The sequence below is a fragment of the Chinchilla lanigera genome, unplaced genomic scaffold, assembly GCF_000276665.1.
Source record: "Chinchilla lanigera isolate Chin_1 unplaced genomic scaffold, ChiLan1.0 scaffold00007, whole genome shotgun sequence".
Taxonomy (NCBI): domain Eukaryota; kingdom Metazoa; phylum Chordata; class Mammalia; order Rodentia; family Chinchillidae; genus Chinchilla; species Chinchilla lanigera.
Window position 1 is genome coordinate 8,090,515 of NW_004955408.1, and position 22,912 is coordinate 8,113,426.

At 44.8% G+C, this 22,912-nt stretch overlaps 1 protein-coding gene across 4 annotated transcripts in view; it reads left to right on the plus strand.

Annotated features, from left to right (window-relative positions):
- The window catches only part of Gria1 (glutamate receptor, ionotropic, AMPA 1), a 314,019-nt gene that overhangs the window by 178,292 nt on the left and 112,815 nt on the right, over nucleotides 1-22,912 (plus strand). For all 4 annotated transcript variants that reach the window (XM_005376183.2, XM_005376180.2, XM_005376179.2 and 1 more), the window contains 3 exons: nucleotides 9,804-9,965; nucleotides 11,796-11,963; nucleotides 20,839-20,943. In XM_005376183.2, the coding sequence (XP_005376240.1) occupies nucleotides 9,804-9,965; nucleotides 11,796-11,963; nucleotides 20,839-20,943 (435 nt within the window). The remainder of the gene's footprint in view (nucleotides 1-9,803; nucleotides 9,966-11,795; nucleotides 11,964-20,838; nucleotides 20,944-22,912) is intronic.

Here is a 22,912-nt window from a genome sequence, read left to right on the forward strand (position 1 = left end):
TGGACAGAAGCCCCTCCCTTTCAGTTTTCTAATTCCTGATTTGTAAATGGGAGTGATAATAGCACCTGCCTCACAGGATTATTATGAGGACAAAATAAGATAATGCAAACAGTGCCCTCTGCACAGTGCCTAGTAGCTTGATACACATTGTAGGTGGCCATGGTTGCCCTTTTTTTAGGCAAAATCTGCCTCCCCTGATCTGGTCCTTCATCAATTCTGGCCTATCTACCAGAGTCTCAGAGAACAAATCCTCTGCCTCTTTCCCATGACAATCCTTCTGTCTTGTTTACTGTTCTCTCGTTGCTGGTACAAAATACCTGATGCCCAGAGTTAAGGAAGGAAAGGTTTATTTAGCTCACAGTTGGTGGAGGTTTCAGTTCATAATCAGCTGGCTCCAAGGCAGTATGACACATGGAGAGGACAACATTTCATGGCACAGAAGACAGAAAAAGCAACAAGAGCAAAAAAGGAGGCTAGGTAGACAGCAAGCCTCTTTCCCTCCCTCACATTGTATGCAAACTACCTGCCCCAGGGCGGGTGTAGCACTCACAGGTATAATCCCAGCATTGGACCATGAATCAATCATAAACTCTAGAAGCCCGTCCCATGACTGTATGAGACTTGTGGGGACATCTAGACACAAACCATAACATTCCACCCCTGGCTCCCCAAAGACTCAGTACATCCCTTTGTGCAAAAGGCATTTTAGTCCGTCTCTAAGAGTTGCCAAAGTCCTAACAGTTTCAGCATTGTTGAAAATTCCAAATCCAAGTCTCCTCCAAGATATAAGGCAAACTCTTAGCTGTGAGCCCCTGTACAAATGAAAAGTTAAACACTCCCAACATTCAATGGCACAGATAAACTTTACCATTCCAAAAGGTACAAACAGGGGGATACAAAGCATTGAGACCAAAGCAAGTCCAACATCCAGCAGGGCTAACATTAAGTCTTGTAGTTCTGCGTGGAACATCTGAAGCAATCTGTGGCACACTGTGGGCTCCAAAGGGCTTGCGTGACTTCACCCCTATGGCACTTCTGGTGGTTACAGCTCTGATGGCTTCTCTTTTAGGCCTGTTTTGGTCTCATTGCAGCTTTCCTTAAGTAATCCACATTCTTGGATTTTATAAACTTCTGCAGTCTCCACTGCACTTTTAGCTTCATGCTCACAGCCTAAAACACTGCCCTTTCAGGGACACACTGCCTGGCCTCCCAGGTATTCTGAAATGTAAATGGAAGCCCTTCTAACCTCAGAACTCTTGCATTCTGCATGCACCTAAAACCAGTGCCACGTGGATGATGCCAAAGTCTGCTGCCAGCCAGAGCAGTAGCCAGGTTTTCCTCTCTCTTGGCCATAGGTAGGGGTCAAGTGCCTGGATCACTGAGCACTCTGAACCTGATTCTGAGGAACAAATTCTCTCTGCCACCACCATTCTGGCACATAGTATAGCCACCACCATTCTGGAACATGGCGCTCTGTGGCTTTCTTCTCAAATCAAAGTTTTTCACCTTTGCAGTTTTGAGGCTGCAAAGGGTGGAGACTTGCTGCTTCTTGTGATGCCTTCAGGCAATCTTGTATATTCTGTTCCTTCTCAGCAATGGAGATCTCAGCTCTATCTTTGCAGTCCACAGCTTTACTGGAGCTTCCTTTCTGGTGAAACTCACATTTTAAATCATTCTTCTAGGCTCTTTGCTCTTGATTCTCAACATAAGTCTGGCTAAAAGCCCCAACAATAGGCATGCCACTACCTCAACATTTGATTGCCTTGAAATTTACCAGATTAATCAGTTGGCCACCCTTAATCTCAGTCTCAGGCAAAGTCTCTGGATATGAGCAAAATGCAGATAAACTTTCTGCCAAGCCATAACATACATCGTCTGGAGTCCAACACCCAGGGCCATCCTTCCCCCCAGCAGAAACCTTCCAAACCCAATCTTTAATGGAAGAATTTCTATCAGCCTTCTGGTCTTCTGAGCTCTGACCAGAATCTCCCACACAGAACAAACAAAGGCATTCCAGCTCTACTTTTTCAAGCAACATCTCCGAACCTTTCCAAGCACTTCCCACAAGCCATGTGCAAAGGCTGTTGCACCACATGGTCAGATATAGTCAAAGCAAGGACCCCAGGTCTCTGGTACCAAATTCTGTCTCATTTACTGTTCTCTAGTTGCTGGGACAAAATACCTGATGCCCAGAATTAAGGAAAGAAAGGTTTATTTAGCTCACAATTTGTGGAGGTTTCAGTCCATACTCAGCTGGCTCCAAGGCAGAATGGTACATGGCAGAGGGCAACCATTCATGATGGCGGAAAACAGCAAAAGCAACAAGAGCAAAAGGGAGGAGCAACAGTGGGAACAGCAAGCCTCTTTCCCTCCTTTATATTATATGAAACTGCTCACCCCAGGCATAGCTCAGCATTGGACCCATAGCTCAGCATTGGAGTATGGATCAATCATAAACTCTAGAAGCCTACCCCATGACTGCATGTGGCCTCAAGGGACACCCAGACAGGAGCCATAACATCTTCTGAAATGCAAGTTCATCATTCACTTCCCCTTTTGGTCTTTTATTACTTTCCATGCTGATCATCCCTAATTTTTCAAGGATTTCTAATGTAACAAGACTTCAAACTGCATTTCATACAACTGTTCACTCTGTGGACTGTCATCTAGGATTTTCTCTGACAACTGGGGGACCTTGACAAGTTCAACTTGTGCTGTTCAGAATAGAAAGTAAAAGTTCTTTCATTTGGTCTCATCTTCCCTCTTCTAGATCTCCAGGGGATGGGGTGGAGGGCGTGCTCTCTCCTATGTGCCAGGACGTGTTCAGTGAGCTGTCTTCCTTAGCTTTTTTCCCTAGCAACACTCAATGGCCCTTATTCCTTCTGATGGGTGTGGTATCTGCTCAGGTGGGTTGAAAAGCTTGGATGTGAAAGCATCTTGGAAAAAAAGCAAAAGCCAGCTTTGAAGACAAAGCTTTTCCTCCTCAAGAGCTGTGTTCCAATGCACCTTTCTCCTGTTCTCTTTGGCTGCTTGTCTGACTCAATCCCTGGTTTTGAAGCAGTTCTAGCAATGCCTCACCCCTTCTAACTCAATGACAATGATGATGATGAATGTGATAATAAGAATAAAAGCTGGCATTTCTAAATCCTTACTGGGTGCCAGACACAGTCCTAGATTCTTAATCGTAACAATTCATTTAAAACTTCCACTAATTCTGTGACATATGTGCTCTTGTACCTGCATTTTGAAAGCCAGAGCACTGACCCTCAAAGAGGCTAAATAACCAATAACAGCACATAATCAGTTCTTTGGTTTCCAAGCCCACATGAAAATTAATAGTCATACTGATGGCCTAGATCCTTAAAGTACTCTGCAGATATTCGTAGCAAGATGAAAGCATGTCCAATGTAGTTATAGTGTTAAGCAGCTCTTCAGGACACTGTAATTATTTGAAATGTTTTTCCATTCTAATCCTTTGAAAATTATAACTGAAATGATAGATGTGGTAACTATATTAAGTAGTTAATTTAATTAGGCACTTTCACTCCTAGCCATTCTACTTAAGTGGCTATTTAGCATTATTTTACCTCCTACACTGGGTACAGAGAGAAAACAGAGTCTAATTCCAGCCAGTCCTTTAATCAGCCCTATATGACTGTTGGCCAATATTCCCCACTCTGGACCTCAATTTCTCTACCAATACAATGAGGGCTTTGGCCAGTTCTCCAAACCCTTTGCTTCTGAATAGGTGAGGAGTCAGCACACTGTGACCTCTGGGTCAAATGATTCCTGAGCGAAGAATGTTTCCTACATTTCTAAATCACTAGAAAAAAACTGAAAGAATGATATTTTGTAACATGCGAAAATTATAGAAAAGCTATATCACTGTCAGACAATACATTTGAGCAGAGGGATCATGCTCATTCATTTACTATTGTCTGTGGATGCTGTTATGTAACAATGACAGAACCGAATAGCTATGAAGCAATAATATCTGCGAACCTTAACTACACCACTCCCATTAGCAGAAAAGGTTTGATCCCTGGTGTAGATGTAGAGGAGGTAGGCGCTAACTGGCTTCAGGAAGATGATACTTGAGAAATATCTAAACAAGCTAAAGAGGTGGATGTCAAACAGAACTAGTAAGAATGATCCTTCAAGCAATCAGGGTTTAGAAGCCAGCTCCATCAGGGTGAGATATCTATTCCGGCCTCTTAATTGTATCAGCCATGGTGTGAGGTTCTTTGTCCCTCACTGAGTTGGGTATTGTGGACACACCACCCTAAATCTAAAGTCATGTGTTCCTCCACTGGTAAGGCCACACAAAGTGGTAAATAGGATAGACTTTATCATTAGACTAGCACGTGAATCTTTGCTTTCTGTGTGATTTCCGGGGGGTCTCCAAAGGTCTCTGAATCAGACCTTCTCAACAGAAAACTGGGATAGACACTCACTCATTCACTTATGCAAATCAGCACCAAGTGTCCACTGTGTAACTTCAATTCTCAGGACTGTATAGGGGGTTAGACAGGACTATGTGTATAAAGCATTTAACATAATGCCTACTTAGGACAAGCATTTAAGAAAGCTTTAAAATAAGTCTGTGGTGACTCTCAGTTTATTGTTTAATTTTTCCTTTTCAATAGCAGGAACCTCACAATCCACAAAAGGTAGTTCGGATGAACCTATGTAATGCAGGCGAAGTGGCATTGTAGCCACAATTACTATTTGGTTGTTCTCATGAGCAACACGTCTGAAGCTACACATTACTCAAGAAGTTAGCAGCACCAGTGTCCTTTGAGTCCAGGCCAGCAGATAACAGGTTAAGAGGGGCACCCTTCACAGGATCTTTTATTATGTTTAATAGTATCTCAAGGTAATGTATTCACATGGTAAAAAAATTACAGAAGAGTGTAAAAGTGTAACACCTGTTCTTTCTAGCATCATACTTCCTTTTTTATTAGCACATATTTGAAATGTGTAATGATTACATTCCTCATGGGGAGTTGGCGCATGTACCTAACACATCTTAATTCCTCTTGCATCTCCTGTCCCTCCCCTCCCTCTGCTCTCCCTCCATCTCTTGCTCCCCTTCCCCTTTGAGAAAAATCTGTCTCCCTATTTCCTATTATCTAACTTTTATTTTGCTCTTTATTTATATTTTGGATTTCTCATACAAGAGAAGCCATGGATATTTCAGCTTATATATCTGATATATTTCACTTAAGATTATGCATCCATTTCCATACAAATGACTCAAGCTTGATGTCAAATCAGTACTTGTTAGAAATAAGTATTTTAAATCTTTTCTGTTTTTAGTTATTCTTACTGTTTCCTCCATCCTTCTATATAATGTGTCCTTGTCTCTTTTTCCTGTTTATCAATTTAACCTGATCTGCAACTCTCATTAGAGGATGAATCATTTCATACTACTCCTTATACCCTCTCTTTACTGTGTGTTAGGTATGCTATCATTTGGAGCTGTTTTAATGATTACCTTCATACAACATATTGAACCTTGAGCTTTGGTTCACCAGTGTTGCCAAAATACAGATACAGTATCCAGTTTCTCTGTGGGGCTACAGAACGATGATCTTCAGGGATGAGTATTTTACAAAAGTTCCTTGAGGTTCTGTGTGTCCTTCAAGCTAAGGACTACCATCCAGGGTCTGCAGGGCTCCAGCCCATTCATGTGCACCCCAATAAAGATGGCAGGCAGGGCACCCCTCCCATTGCACAGACTCATCATTCACCTGTAGGACAACAGGAAATGACAGAGGTGAAGAAGTGACAGACAGGAACACAGTGACCTCACGGTCCCAAGAGCACACTTTTTCCAAGCACCATTTTGGATGAAAAACATTCACCCTGCAGAGTCACAAGCAGAATCAGTGTCAGGGAACAGTGGAAGGAGTGTGGCTTTAGGAGACCTGACTTCTTCTGTTGAATAACTTGGAAAACAAGCACCTTGGAGATCAGTCTCATTCTTACTAGAAGATCGCAGTGTACAAAGCAAGGGGCTCACCATCTGGATGCTTGCTACAAAACAAGCAAAATCACTCAGAGTAATGACAGTCAAACTTCACAGTGAAAACCTTTAGTAGAATGTAATTAGCACATTAGTGTCCTTTAACAATATTATATCATTAATAGCACAAATAAAGCAGATCAAGAAAAATGCACTAATTACCCCATGTTACTTCCCTAGGTTTTTTTTAATAAAATGGCAAAAGACAATTAGAAAATGATTTAATTAAACCTTGTTAATGAAATGCTCGGGGGACTATAGTGAGTGAAATGGGTTTTCTAGTTAACTGGTAGGCAAAGAGTTAATATCTTTATTCCTCTTCGTAGCGAAGAATATTTTTCTGTATTGTCAGAGTCCTTTTCCTTGTATCATGGAGAAATCAAGCCTTCTAACTCTAAGACACTCATTTCTTAGTGATTAAGGTTATTGTAAGGTTAATATTATCATTCCCGGCTTGACATTTCATGTAGGAGGGGAGATGTCAGCTATTAGGTGAATATATATTGACCCCCAAGTTATTTCCTGATTCTGATGATTTTAGCGAACATCACAGTTAGGAGCTTCTCAAGGTTACTGGGGGAATCTGATTGGAGGGTCCCATCCATTTGGCTCCACTAATGTGTGGCCAGGGTTTGTCTCCACTAATCTTGTAATCAGACATTCTGGTGCTGGCCTGGCACACATTTCTGGTGCTCGCCTGGCACACATTTCTGTTTGAACAAACCCTGCCATTTCCTTTGGACTGCACTGTGCTTGAGGGGGCAGCAGTCAGTACCAAATGCCCAGGAACTTGTTACAGTTTGAAAGTGACGGAATCTGACTACAGGAGATAATTTCCATTTCATTCTCTCAATAGTTATTTTGTGAACAAGATGTTCTTTTTAAAGTCTCTAAAGAGTATGGAAGTCTCTAAAGAGTATGGAAAGTCTCTCCAATGTTTACTGGCTTCTAACCAGTAGTGAAATGAATGGTTTTGCCCTTAAGAAGGCATTTCACCTGGGAATGCATACTGGGTAGAGAAACCCTATTCTGACTTCCCCTTTACTGACAGCTTACTCGTACTATTGTGCAAGTAAATCACCTCCGTAAAACTGAAAACTGTGGCTAGAGGACAAGTTCATCTCAAAAGTTACTCCCAACCTGAGTTTCTCCTTTCAACCAATTACTTCCCTACTAGTATTTGCGGCCTGCTGGTAAGATTTCCCTGGCTCCTTGGCATTCATGCTGGAGGAAAGTCCTGGCTTCTACTTACTCAGTAGATAAGTACTGGGCACCTACTGTGTGCCAAGTGTGGTTTGAGGTGCTGGGTTCTAGGCAGTATCAGTGAACCATATGGAAAAGGTCCCTGCCCTCTGAATCTGCCATGCCAGTGGGAGGAGACAGGACAAAAGGACAAGATGTTTTCAACTGTGAACAGTGGTCTGCAGAAACTCGAGCAGGAGCTGAAGTAGGACTTGCCTGGAGAGGTGTTGACAGTAACTGCACTGGGTTTCTCTGAATAGATCCCAAGGCAAGGACTGAGTACAAGTGGTTTCTTTGATGCCAAACCAAAAACTACCAGTAGGGAAGCGGAACAGGGAAGCAGGGAAGGGAGAGCAGACTACAAAGGCGCATCATCAAGTACTAAGCACTGCAGGCTGCTGAGGGAGCTCAGCCCGCCAGGGGCTGTCAGTGTAGACCATGCAGCGGGCTTCTGCACCCAGGGGGGAGGATTCTGGGACACATACTACTATCTCCCCTGCTGTCTTTGATTGAAAGCTGCTTCTGGACGTATTAGCTCCTCAGCACGTCCTGGTTACCCCGCCTACCCCGCCTGTGGGTGGAGGAATAAATGGTCGCAGTTAGAATAAAACATAGAACTGTGGTGGGTAAAGGGAGTGGAGATGAATGGGGTGATGACAGTGTCCACTACAGGGCAAGAACTGGCTCTTAAACAGGGATTAGGAAGGACATCTCTGAAGAAACGGTGTTCTAGCTGAGATCCAAGAGATGGAAAGGAGCCAGCCATGGAAATAACCTTCCCAGGGAAAGAAGAGAATGGCCCAGTAGGACTGGGATGGGTTTGTTTATAAAACAGAACACTGAAGAATCACAGAATCTTGGAGGCACAGAAGGATGGATGTCTTTCAATTATAAAGCTCATTCTTTTGGTTAAGGAAACTCGATGGCCTCAAAAGAAATTAAAAGATGTGGACAGATGGCTATGTGCCACCAGATCCCAAGACAGAGCTCAGACCAGCACTCGGGCCTCTTAGAAGCCCGCTGAGGGCTCCCTCATCCACCACAATGCTTCCTCCATTCCCTCTTCCCTCTCTCTGACTGAGATTTGGCAATGGACCCAAGCCATTGACTTGAACTGGCACCTGCTTTATGATCCCTGATCAAATCCAGGCAGGGAGCCCCACATTATGCATAAAAAGAAACCCAAGTAAACACAAGGTTGTATGAGGTCCTACCTGGGGTTGCCATCCAATCTCATTTCCCACCCTGTCCTCCTCGTACATCATACTACCATCACGCCAGCTCCTCACTGTTTCTGAAACACGGCAAGCAACCCTCCACCTCTCAGCCTTTGCTCAGAATGCAGGGCCCTAGAAACCCCCACAGCCCACTCACAAGCTGAGACCTTGAGCCAACAACTCCCCTCAGTCAGTCTTATCTTGCATTTTCCTTCCACAGCCTGGTAGGTCCCCTTCCTTTCCACTCACCCCATTATATCTCTCTTCACAGATGCATTTCTACCATACCGTAGGTGTGATGGAACTATACTGTGCTATATATTTGCTTGTTTGTTGTCTATCTTTCCCACTAGAGAGCAATGACATGAGAGAAAATTCTGTTTCATTCACCACGAGAGACAGTGGTTGAAGGTAAATTGCATAACTGAACAGCTTCGTTCTGACCCCATCTCTGCTGCTAACTCACTGAATGACTGCAACTATTCTCCTACTCTGTCTCAGCTTCTTTATCTGGCAAATCGGCATATAATTTGTGCTTTATAAAGGGATAAAGTGAAATGAGGTCATAGATATGAAAGTAATGTACATTATTGAATATATTATATGCATGTAAGGTTTCCTTTTAAGTAGAAGTCTTCCGGAGTTTTAGCGAATCTTCCTAAATTGGGTGGAAATTCCATTCTCAATAAAGAAGCCTTTGTGGATGTTAGAATTGATCAGGCCTCATCAGGGTGGAGCGGATCCGGTCCACTGTGCATGAAAGAGCTCAGGGGGGGATGAAAACCCAGATCAGAATCCAGCCCCTGCCACAAACTTGCCAGTGACCTTGGTGAACTTGCAAGAACTTGCTTGTGATTGGCTTCAGAACTCTCTTCTCTTTACAGGGTACAGGTTGGAGGAGGTGAGTGAGGCAGCTGTTTGTATTTTGTTTCACCTATCCGTGTCATCATAACCCAGCCGCTTACTGATCACTCAGTGGTAACACCAGTTACTGCTCCCTCAGTCTCTGCCAACCTTGACACATACCATCTTCTTGTACCTTCACCCCTGCTTCCTTTCCCTCCATAGGCAAAGAGACCATCAAGTAACTTGAGGATAAGAGAGGATAACAGACACTTGGGAGCCAGGACTTCCACCCCACCATGCTGGCTGAAGGGCAGCCACTTACAACCACTGTGCTAACTCAGTGAACAAACCGAGGGATGACCCAGATCCATCTCGGGAAGCAGGACGGAAAACCCTGCGATTCTGCAACCTGGGTGTGTGGATTTATTTAGTGAATGTGTCCTGATTTCTCCCATTCCCTCCTTCTGCAGGGCTTCATGGACATTGACTTAAATAAATTCAAGGAGAGTGGAGCAAACGTGACTGGTTTCCAGCTGGTGAACTACACAGACACCGTCCCAGCCAAGATCATGCAGCAGTGGAAGACGAGCGATGCCAGGGACCACACCAGGGTGGACTGGAAGAGACCCAAGGTTTATATCATTACACCACGATCACCAAATGCCCAAGATTCTTCTGTCTTGTTCTGCTGTCCTCAGCATATAGCTGCTGTCTTATGGTTCAAGATGGCTGCTTAAATTCCAGCCATCATCTCAGCACTCTACCCAGCAGGAAGATCAAAAGGAAAATGGAATAGACAAGTGCTGTCTTTAAGAATTATTTGTAAAATTCACATACAGGTCTTCCACTCATATGGAAATCACCCTCAACTGACTGCAAAGGAAGCCAAAAACTTCTGTCTCTAGTCTAGGCAGGGTTACCATGTTCCACAGATCCAGAGGAAACTTGTTTCTTTCACACAATGAAGTGGCCCCATGCTGGACAATGGTGTGTCCGAATAAATATCAGGGAAACCTAATTAAGGATTATCCCTACTTCAGAGTCTGCTATCAATTATCATGCACAGTGTCTACTTCCCAGAAATGCATCTCTAAATCCTGCAACCAAATCTATTTTGTGTGCTCTCTGGGAATGGTTTAGAATAAAGTGAGCAAGTAATTTTTCTTCCCATGTCATATCAAATAGTTTGGCAGTGGCTATGCAGAATGCTTGGTTGAGAAGGATTCTGAGGCCAAGTTATCTGGGGCAAAGAGTGAATCCCTGACCGACTTTTTCTTGCTGTTCAGTCGATTTGTTTTTGTAAATTGCAGGCCATGAAACTGACATGCTTCTCACCCACTATTGATCAAACTGACCTCATTCTTCAAGAATGAAGACTAAGCCAGGTGTAGTGGCACACGCCTGTAATCACAGCTAATTTAGCACGACTCTGTCTCAAAATTAAAATTCCTTTAAAAGATGAGGAAGTAGCTCAGTAGTAAAGCATCTGCCACCAGGTCAAAAACCTAGGTTCAATCTTCAATGCTGCAAGAAAGAAGTGGGGAGAGAAATTAAGACTTTTTTCATTATGAGCTTGAACAAACAATATTCACAAGTGTGCTTTAAATCAATGAGTGAGCCAGATATAGGAATTATTTAATTAATATATGAATATACCACTCAATTTCTAAAGGTAGCAGAATTGTCTTGAAAATGAGGGGGAAAACAATGTTAAGTATTTTAGAAATACTTGCAATTCATTCTGCAACTCTCTGTTGTGTGCTTACAATGTGCCAGATAACAGAGGAGGATTAGGAGCAATTGAGTGAGGAGGATAGATAAGGGCTCCGAACACAGAAATTATTTTCCTGGGCTGTTAACCTGTTTGTGTCTCATCTACATATTTTAACTCCATCTTGGTCAAAAGGGAAGAAAACCCGAGAGCTATCATTCATACACTCCAGGAAGGTTACAGGACAGAAACTCACCACCTGGGAGTCCTGCGTGCAGAAATGATTAAGAGCTCACTCCTCTCAGAATGTGTTTTTTCTTCCACTGTTACAAGAAATGGTAGAATAACAGTTCTTCCTGGCTCCCAATTGGTGACTATAATGCAGAGAAAACCAACTGATTTTCCATGTGTTTGGTCTGCAGGTGTGCTGTATTTAGTCTATGCACTTTTCCGGAGTAAACCACATTGTTTAAAAATCACCACACTGCACACACAGGCCTAGGTTCTGTCTTCTTTTTGAATGTCCCAGCTAAGCATGCTGAGCTCGCCCTGCAGAGCGGCACTGACAGTGTAGTGAGCATCCCATGGGAAGAGGCAGGTGTTTCTGCTCTGGTTCACCATCTCCCCACCTGTTCCTTCCACCTGGTCTACTGCACACATTCTCCTCGCCAGGAAGCACATTCCCATGTATAGCTCCCCACCGTTGCTTCCCGTCAGCCCCCTCTGACACCTGTCTCCTTCCTTCCACCAGTACACCTCTGCACTCACCTATGATGGGGTGAAGGTGATGGCAGAGGCTTTCCAGAGCCTGCGGAGGCAGAGGATTGATATCTCTCGCCGGGGGAATGCTGGGGACTGTCTGGCAAACCCAGCTGTGCCTTGGGGTCAGGGGATCGACATCCAGAGAGCCCTACAGCAGGTAAGGCTGGCGGTTTGCCCATTCCATGGGAGCCTACTAGGAAATTCAGCATCGAATTTAAGCAGCTATTAAAAAGAAAAAGGAGAACGCGCCTGAAGTTTGGAACAACCACTGCACTGTGTTTGCAGCTCTTGGCATAGACGGAACCTCCTGTCAAAAATTACACAAATGTAGAATGTAGAACAGTCATTTCTTGTAGTGTAAAAGCTGTATTTTCTGCTTGGGGATTATGCTGAACTAGAAAGCCAATGATTTCTGTATTTAGAAGTGGAATTTGAAATACGCAGGGGTGACACCAACGCACATGAGCAGTCTCCTGGACTTTGTTTTCATTACCTTTGTTCTCCATGCACATTTCAGGAGGGCCTGCTGTGTGAGGGGCCCTGGAAATGTTTCTCAGGACTTCTGCTCCTACTGTCTCGCTACGTGGCATTGTACCCATCAATTCTGTTTGCGCTCGGGAACAGTTAACGAATAAGAATAGGAATGGTTACGCCCACTCCAATCGATTGGCTATGCAAAGGATTCTGAGGCTGAAAGCAGATACCACAGGGAAGAGCATAAATATTCAATTAGTGATGTCTGCTGCAGGAGCAGGATGAGACAGTGGTACCTGTGGGCGTCTATTTAACGTTCCAGGTTTAGAAAATTCCGGGGACTCACTCTTGGCTCTACCACTCGTGGAGCCACTAGAAGCCTCTAGAAGTTCCCTGAGCCCAGGCTGAGTCTCCGTCTGCCAGGCACAGCCCCGTATCGTGCTTGTGAGGCCTCCTGATGGAGGAGCTGTATTTCCAGATGCTGGGGAGAGCTAACCGCAAGTGACAAATCATCAGGTAGAGCAGGAAATCAACAGCAGCAAGATATTTTGGTGGAAATGTTGCTCAGTACCCACCCGCCCCAACCGGTCCAGTTGCCAACTCTACTCCATTCAACAGAAGGTGAATTGTGCTCCCAGGGCGGAAGAAGTGCTTCTGAATGAGGGAGAAACACAGAGCAAAATGTACAGCAATTCCCGTTTGTTTCCCAAACACATGTGTGCAGCTCTGGGTTTTCACAAACCTCAAAAGGAGAGGAGAAAGGAGAGCCACCAGCTGTTCCTCGGGGCTGTTGAGTGCCTCGGTGTGGAGGACAATGAAGAGTGCTGTCCTCTGGATCGAGGCTCATCAGAAGCCCCAGGAGCTGGAAGGGCACATGCCAAGGAAGACCACCAGCTGCCATCTCTACCCTCCTCTGCCTCCAGGCAGGGAGGTCCCCAAATGGTAGTGACAGCAGATCCCAGGCAGATTCCCAAATAAATGATGGCCCAGGGGCTGCATCTGCCCCCAGCTTATTTAAAATGCTCTTCCAGACGCCACAGTCGAGACAGATTCTGTTTGCAATGTAAGCTTGATTTCAGAAGGTTCTAGGGCTCCACGCCCCTTGGCTCCGTGCCCCTTGCAACTCCCTGGCCTCACCCACCTTAATGAGGTCCCCAAAAGGGTATTCTGATGCCATCACAACAAAGATGAAGCCGGGGAGGCAATGCAGAGTGACAGGAAGGACTCTGAAGCAGAAGGCAGGAAAGCTGGCTACAGCTCTCTGTGCGCAAACTTAAAATAGCGGATCAGCTCTCCCAGGGACCTCCCGTTCTTTATCCATGGAAATGCCGCATTTGGAAAGACAGCTCCCAAGTCTCAGTTGGCTCTGAGAGTCAGAGTCAAATTTGCCAGGCGTTGTGGTGCATTTTTATAATACCAGAAGTCTGGGAGGCTGAGGCAGAAGGATGGCAAATTTCAGCTCAGCCCGGGCAACTTAATGCTATAACAAAACTCTGTGTTTCTTTATCTCCTGGTCTAACTCATGTCCTACTGGTTGTAATGTCTGCTCATTCTATTCCTGCCATTAGTAGGACTGGAAATGAAGCAATTTTCCATGTCAAAAGAATAATGACCTTTTGTATGGTGTCTTGGAACTGAAAAGTATGTGCGTGCTTTTCATCAGCGGGTGCCTGGGAGCAGGCTACACGTTGTGGCGTGGGGCCAAGCACTGAGGCTGGTAAGAGAAGCCAAGGCCTATCCTAAAGAGTCTGAGCCACTATAGGGAAAAAACAAACCAACTAGAAAGTTCCTACCCTAAGACTGACCTCTTATCAAATCTTCCTTAAGTATCTCGAATAAAAGAGTTTATTGCTGAATGAGACCTTAGAGATTACTCTCCACTTCCCTCGCTTTATCAAGGAGACAGCTGACCCACAGTGGCCAGTGGCTCTTCCAGGGTCACACAGCAGCCAAACAGCAGAGCCTGAACTAGACCCCTCATCACGGCTCCTCCTGCTGCCCACCCCACGGCCGTTCCGCACCATGGCCATGGCCACTGTCTGACCATTTTGCCTTCTAGACCCATCTCCTGAAACAGCCACACTGCAGGAAGAAAGTGTGCCCTCCCCAGCTAAGTAAATCCTGCCATCTAGTTCCTGGAGCACAGGCCCTGGAAGCTGAGGTCCCTGCACTGCCCTGCGTCCACTGGCCCTCAGGTCAGATAGAGTGGGTAGGTAGCTTGTACAGAGTCAGTGAGTTAGAATTGCAGGTCCAGCACTGCTTACCTGGAGGCGAACACACTGCAGAGTCTAGGTCTAAAAATGAATGGTCATAACAACTATGATGTGTTAAGGGCTTACTATGTACAAAGCCCTGAACATCCACACATATTATCTCACTGCATCCTTGATTCAGCACAGTACATAAGCTGGCTTTTATTAACTGTGCTTTATAAATGGAGGAACAGAGCTTCAGAGAGGTTAAAAATCTTCCCCTAACTATGCAGCTAGTTGGCTGGTGATGAACCCGGACTCCAACCCACATTTAGTCGACCTGTTCTTCTGTACTGCGCAAAAACCTCAAAGGCCCAGCCCAGCAGAAGAGACACAAGAACTGTGACCCAGCCCCCCAGCAGCACATAGCCTCAGGCAATATCTGTGCTCCCACGCCCCACACCCACACACGCTGCTGTAATTTCCCTAGCAGCAGAATGAAGATAATCAGCCCGCCTGCTTGCCCCCTGCATGCCTCCCAGGGAGCTGTTCAGAATATTAATGAATCCACATCCTGGAAGCCCTTGGTGCCCCAGAAAGGAGGCAGTGTTATGGGGTTGGTACATCTGTTTCTGGTTGGCGAAAAAGACTCACCTTCCAAAGTCAAGCTCTTAGCATAGGCCTTTAAGGATATGATTCTAAAAAAGAAAACCTTTGGAGTTTTTTCCCCAGGAAAATGCATATATGTACCTACATATATTTCCTCATGACCAAGAGTGAAGGGAACACAGATATTCCTAGAAGCTGAGCTCAAAATCTCAAGTTTAAAATACCTGCCCTAAATATTGATCATTCTCTGTCGTTTACATTTTTGCAAAGTGTCAGCCCATAACCAAGCATATCAAAACGAAGGTATGTCCAGCAATTTGCTGGAGAGGGTCTGGGATGGTGTGGCATTAAGGGGAGTGTCGGACACAGTGCCTGCCTTTCAGGACTGAAGAGCCAGCTTGAAAAGCCAGGCAAGTTTCTGAGAAAGGACTGCTAGCAAGGTATGGATTAAGACCTGAATCTCAAAGATGAGCTTCTGGTGCTGTGGACGATCAGGAGGGCAGAGCAGATTACTGAATAGGAACATTAGCAAGGCTTCCTGTGTGGGTAAACTAGGCTTTTCTGCAGGATGATCCCATAATTTATCATGTAAGCTCAGACACCCAAGTGTGAAAGGAGGAGCTAAGGGTTTTGCTAGGCAGTGGAGTACTTTCCTAGCAGGCACGAGGCCCTGCGTCATCCCCAGAACTGCAAAGGGAAGGGAAGTGCTATTATCGATTATTCCAGAACAAGAGCTGTAGGCTGGAACTGTCCAAAGCAAACTGAGATAAATGGTCACCTCAGCTTTAAAGGAAGGCGAATTTGAACAAGGAACAAATCTGGTTTTTGAGGTTCTAGGTAGGAATATTAATCTTACCCAGCAGCACAGCAGGGAAAGTTGCAAGCAAGGACCTGTGGGTATCACACCTGGCCTTTTAGGAAGTCAGGCAGAGAAGAGCTAGGCTGTAACAGTAGCTCCACTCAGAGCACGCTATTGGGAAGTGTGCATGTAGGGAGGTGTCTTGGACTAATTACTCAACTTTCTGGGTCTCAATTGCTGCATTTGCTACATGAACACAACCTTCTTCGTACTGCCTTTCCCACTGATTTGTCACAAGGCCCCAAATTTTTAAATACACACTGTAGATGTCTCTTTGAATTCAAATGAGATATATGTGAGACAGTTAGAACTAGGATTATTCTCCCTAGAGAATAGGAGGAAGTAGAAGCTCAGGGGGATTTTGAGACTGATTCTGTCCAGCATCACTAGGATATAATCCAGCAGGGTCCTGGCATATAGGCCTCGCATGTCGCCATCTGGCCAAAAGGCAGGATCGACCTCAACCACGTGGTCATGGAACTTGAAGGTTCTGTCAGTGCATCTGAGATTTTGCCAAAGCAGGGGAAGTTACTGAGGAGAACATGTGGAGGGAAAAGAGGAACCAAGGTGGAAACCTAGGTTTTTCTGGGGCTTCATGGGTGAAAGGAAAGCAAGCTGAGATGGGGGGGTCACCTAAGCTGTAGAGGAAGGAACGAGGAACCAACCTGGTTAGTGGAGGTTCTGGGTAAAACATATGTGTTTCCCTTCACTTGAAGAGAGGAGAAGACTTAGTGGAAGTGACCCCTCAGAAAAAAGAGGAGGACGACAGCGTCAGATGCCTTCAGCCTAAAAAGAGATTTGGTTACCTTTGACAGTGCCTTTAGTAAAATGCTGGGAACAAAAACCAAATTGCACACAAAAATTCATTTATAAGATTGGTTGGATTATATTATGAATTTTTAAATGTTTTTAAAAAGACAGCCACAGAGAGGTGGTAGAAGCCCTGGGTCCCGAGTGGCTCAGCTGTCTCTTCCAGGGCTGCTTTTCCTTGATTCTGGATCCAAACAGGGTGGGGGAAAAGGAGTTACTGTGGACAACTGATGCTCGGTGAGGATTTAGTGATGCTCCGGAATCTCTTCCATTCACTTCCAAGTAATTCTAGCTACAGCACTGGACCCTGCTAAGTCAGTGCAGCGGGAACCCTTCTCTCCACAGCTGGCCTCCTCAACCTCCATCATCCCTCAGGCAATTTCTGACCACCCGGGGTTTGTCGTCAGCAAGAATCCTATTCTACTGGGTTAGCCGGAACCCCTTACTCCTGATATTTCCTCTTGGTAGTTTTCCATCCATTGACCCTGACCCTGTGTCTTGGCTATAAATCCCCCCTTGCCCATGCTGTATTTGGAGCTGAGCCCAATTTCTCTCCCACACTGAATCTCATCACAGTGTGGGTCTCATCGCAGTGATCCTGTATCTCGATTCCCCAGAGTAAAGTCTTCCTTACTGTGCTTTAACAAGTGCCACTGAATAATGTTTTTAAATGGCTCAAGTCAGAAAGACATTAGCCAGCACTATCCTGCCACCAGGCAGTAAAGAAAATGTATTCTTCAGCATCCCACCAGCGGCAGACTCTGAGCTGGCACTCAACAGCGTTTACAGGAAATCCAAGGTTAATTCTGCATCTATCGGGGAGGAAGCTGGTGGGCACCAGGATGGTGCCAGTAGCTTCAGGAGTAAGACCCAAGGAGAAATGCCTGGGCTCCACCCATCCATCTGACCTCACTCACTCTGAGGCAGGAGGAGTGTGCAGAGCCCAGACCTGATGGATGGGGATAGCGGGTTCACGTTTGCACAGAGCTGACGTCTTCTAGAATCTTCCTCCTCTAACTCTGAGTTCTCACTTTCCAAGATGAATGGTTTGGGGATGAGCCATTCCCTTGGCCTTTCCCTGCTCTGCTGTCCTGGAGTAGTGGCTCTGGGATGTCTACTTTCCCATTCTCCTACACCATGGTTTACCTCCATGTGCGTGAGTCTTAGACTGCCCAAATAGATGGGAGAAATCTTCCACTACCCTAGGCTTCCAATAACGTACTAAGAATCATGGAGCAAGTGTAGTCATCCCAAAGTCTTAGTGAGGTTATCTATAAAATTGCAAAATGGTCTCTGCCCTTGCTTTAGGCCAGAGCTGCTTGTGAAAGCACTGTGACAATGCATGGGGACCTGTGCTCACTAGAACTTTCTGCAAACTGAGGGCAATATGTAAAAGTGACAGTGACAAAATCCTGGTTTTTCTTTCAAGAGTCCCCTGTTCTCTGCTGTTCAACAATTTATTGGACATATGGCCTTAATCAGATTCTTTTCTTTCACATTCCTCTTACCCATGAGACACAGTACAGTTGTAGCAATCATCATTATCTAAATAATATATATTCATGCACACTTATATTCCAGAAAAGATTAGGAACTTCAATTTCTTGAGATGAGAAAACAGGCTCAGTTGAGAGCCCATGTTACCTGGTTAGGAATGAACAGAATACACCTGGAAATAGCCAGCAGGTGTCGTGGGTGGTATCAGGGGGCAGGTAGCACACACTGTGTGGCACATTTATGTGTGACCCACCTAGAGCCTAGCACAGTGGTGCTGGCCCATGCTTGAGGGACCACTCGATACTTGAAGTGATGAGAACTCTCAGTCATAGCCCTGGGTCTTCCATTGCTTCATCATAAATCTTGAGCAGATCACTTCACTTCCTAGGGTTTTGGGTTCCCAGTTCTTGTGTAAGTGAAGATCATAATCTCTAAACAACAAATCTCACAGGATTCCTATGAATATAAATGAAGCATGTGTGAAAGTGCTTCATGAATACGAAATACTTGGGAAACGGTGGTGGTGTTAGTATCACTGTTAATAACAACAACAGCATTTGTCAAGTACCATGGGCCAAGCATTGATCATAAAATATCTCATTGAATCTTTAAAACAACCTTATAGCATAATTAACTCTAACTGCTCCCATTAAATAAATGAGGAAAATGAGTCAGAAAGAGCTCGTGCAATTTTCCATACTAATGTGCCATGTTGATGACCACTGTAATATCTGAGACTGAACGCAAAGTGTAGATTTGCCTTAGAGGCTAATGACATGTTTGGCAAATCAGTCTACCATTCAGTCATCTACACATCTACCCTCCTCTGTTTGTCTAAGTGAGCTAATTACACCAGTACCTACCAGTGTAACAACTCAATCGTGAGCCTGAACCAGTGGGAAAGCGGAATCTGGGTGTGAGATGACCAAAGAGAAAAGAAGGGAAAGCTGCTGATGGATGGAATTTCTCCTTCTTTTTGTGCTTTGTTGCAGGATCTGTGCTTTGCTTTCTTTTTGAAAAGTAAGCACAGCCTAGTCTCTTTAAGAGCAGGAGCATTCTCCAGATTTTAGCTGAGAAAGTGAAGGGATTGTTGTAAACTTTGCCCAGTGCTCTGGGCCTGTCATGACTTCCCCACTGAGATTTCAAACCAGAGGTTGATTAGTGGATCAGCCTCAGAAGTGGAGTATACGCGCACTCATGCATGCACTCACACATGCACATACACACACATACTCATGCATACAAATATAGTCTCTCCTTCACTGTCTCACACACACACACACACACACGCATACACACACACACACCAGCTATTCTTATACCTTCTAAAGGCAGAGAAATTGACCACTGTCAAAAAAAGATAAAACTCTGCAAGACTTCCTTTTAAGCTATTTGAAGGGAGAAAAGATAAACAATGTTGTATCATAGGGCAGAAAGTGTACTGGTAACAGACAGAGATTCATTTCACTGGGGGCTGGGGATTTAGCACAGTGGCACAGCACCTGCCTGGCAAGCACAAGGTCGAGAGTTCAATTCCCGGTACCGGAAAAAAAAAAAAAAAGATACATTTCACTGGCCTTAGGTGAGAGAGATCTGAGGATACACGGTGGGTCACCATTTAGAAAGTGAATTCTTGTACCTCAGCTGATGATAGACAGCCAGACTCCTCCTCAATGTGGGGGTGGACTTGGATGAGATTTCTTGGTCACCTGCAAAGCATTAGGCTCAATCCTAAAGGTCTTGAATCCCCATGTTGACCACTTGACTTTTACACAAACTTGGAAGAGATGACTCTGTGAAAGTTTAATGTGACTTATGCAAGGAGAAGAAATCCCATGAAGCACAGCTTGGGCTTTTAATACAAATTTTATGTTAAATGACTGAGACCTCTGTGAGGCTCTCTAGTGTAAGCAGAAGCAGCACTCTTCAAGCGCTTTGCAGTCTTTGCAGCATTTTCACTTTAGCTGTGTCATTTAAGGTAAGCAGGGTAGGAATTTCAGAAAGTGAAGGCTTAAAAAAAGGAATCACCCAACATCACCAGACTGTTCATGGAGAGGTTGGAATCAAGTCCAGCTTCTTTATATTTCCAGGTGTGCTGCTTGCCCTGTGTAACCATCCAATGAGTCTCACAATGGAATTAGCATCAGGCAAGGTAACATAAAGCTGAAGCCTGGTCTAGGTCTTAGGACTTATCAGCATTAACATATCAATCTCTTCCCTTTGTAGGCCTTCAGTTTCTTCCTCTTCAGATGTGTATCTGAGAAGGGTGGGACTGTGGTGGTGGTACTTGTTTAGGGGTGGCAAAAAGATTTCACATAGTATTCCCTCTGACCCACTGCTTCTGTCTACCTAAAGTAATGGGTGAAGTGATATTCAGGATGAATTCCAACTTGACAGAAAGGATATCTGTGGTTTATATAGGTACCTGCCATGGCTAAGGGGTAGGAAGTTATAGCAATCAGGCTCTTACAAGCCTTCATACCATATGACTTTCTTGAGTTCAAGATTTTCACTTCAGCAGGAAAAGCAAACAAACAAACATGAAGTTTAGCTTGTGAGTTCATCGGTCACCATTTGGCTTTGTTTTCCAGGTGCGATTTGAAGGTTTGACAGGAAACGTGCAGTTTAATGAGAAAGGGCGCCGGACCAACTACACCCTCCATGTGATCGAAATGAAACACGATGGCATCCGAAAGGTAAGGCCACTTTTGAACTCTCTTCAGGACAGTGAGGACCAAGCAGGTCCCTGGCCAGAGGAAAGGTGCCTGGGAGCTCATTTTGCCAGAACGGCACCTCTGCCGACACTATGGCAATGTGTAGTCTCAGCTCCGCTGCTAGCCAGCTGGGACCTGGGGAAGTCAACTCCATCCTCTGAGAATGTATTCATTCATTTGCAAATCCACTTGCCCTGTGTGACTACTGAGCACTTGATATGGGGTGAGTTCTACTGAGGGTCTGCCTTTTAAATTCTAATGAATTACAAATCAAATTTAAGCAGCCACTTGTTGCTGGTAGCGAGTATATTTGGTGGAATGGCCATGGAGAGCATTGTGCTGGAGATAGTCAACGAGGCCTAATACTTAGAATTTCTGCACACTGTAGGTCATGCAATTCTTTTAAGGATGCTATGAGGTCACATTATCACAGTGATCCCATTTACTTGATGAGACAACTGAGGCACCTGTCCACAATGGCAGACTAGTAAGTAGGGAAGCCAGGCTTCCATGTCTGTGAGTGCACAGCTTGTTCACACACCCATGGTGACTAACTTGCTCTGTACAACACTGTCCACTGCTTTGTAGTCACTATAGTGTGCTGCCACAAGGAATTAGAGGTGTGGTGAAGGTTCCATACAGAGAAGTAGTGGTTGCCATGAGATACAAGGAGAGGCCAGAAAAGGCTGCTCTGGAGAATGACGTTAGCTGTGAGTACAGAAGGCTGAGGAGGTGCTGGGCAGGGAGAAGCATAGAGTCAGGTGGAGAGGGTCCTGGCAGAGAGGAGTGGAAGGCATTCAGAACAACTGTGGTGGAGAGGAAAGGAATGTCAAGAGTAAAGTTCAGAGAACTTGGCAAAGATCCTAATCACATAGGGTCTGGTAGAGTTGTGAATGTTCTCCCAAGGATTTGAACATTATTTAAAATTGTGGTATGCATGTGCATTCCATATTTTATATTCAAGCATATATTATATTGTATCTGTATGTACACACATGTATTTTAACTGTAACTTCCATAGGGATCCTGGAATAGATGTGACCAAGTGTAGACCAGCAGAAGATAGCTAAGTTCATGAATAAACATTATTAAGTTCTTCAGAATCCTTCAAGAAGGGCAATGGAATTGTGATTACATCTCTCTTATTTATATTTTCAAAAGTTTTCCTGTTCCTTGCATTTTTACAGGCACCTCACAACAGAGGTTTGGATTTGAAATTTTTAAAAAAATTAGCCCGTGTTTGCCATACACAGCGATGACATTCACTGTGGCGAGTTGGTACACGTACAAGACACATCTTTTTACATCCCTTTTCCCTTCTCCTTCTTCTTTCCTTCCTCTGCCTCTTGGAGCCTTTCCCATTTGCAAAATCCTTTAATCTTCATTTTGCAAATGAATGAATACATTCTCAGAGGATGGACTTGACTTCCCCAGGTCTCAGCTGGCTAGCACCTATCCAGCTGTGTGGACTCCCACAAGTCTTAGCCTCTTTGAGTCTTTAACATAAGTGAGAGATGGGCTGAACAGCCCCTAATTCCTTCCAGTGTAACCCTTGGATGCCCCCCAAAATACCCTTGGATATCGCTTTGCCAGCCTCACTCCCCTAATCACTGTCCCTCTCCTGGCAGAGCTTTAGCTTCCTCTGAGGAAGTAGAATTAGGGTGTCTATCACTGGACAAACTACCCTTTGGTGTGAACTTCTCTGACTATTACTTCTAGGTCCAGGGGTCCCAGGTCTTTGAGTTGACCCTAAACTTTTCCCAGAGACTATTTGGAGCCCTCTTATCTCTTCCAGACCTTCTCTTCATCAAGAACTTCTTAGAAGTGGAGGATCTGTAATAAGAATCACTGGTTCTTAGCACATAGAAGAGTTACCTGGTGGCTCAGCTTTAAAAATGCAAATTCCTGAGTCTCAGCCACTGGGCATTCTGCTTTTGGAGAAAAGAGGCCT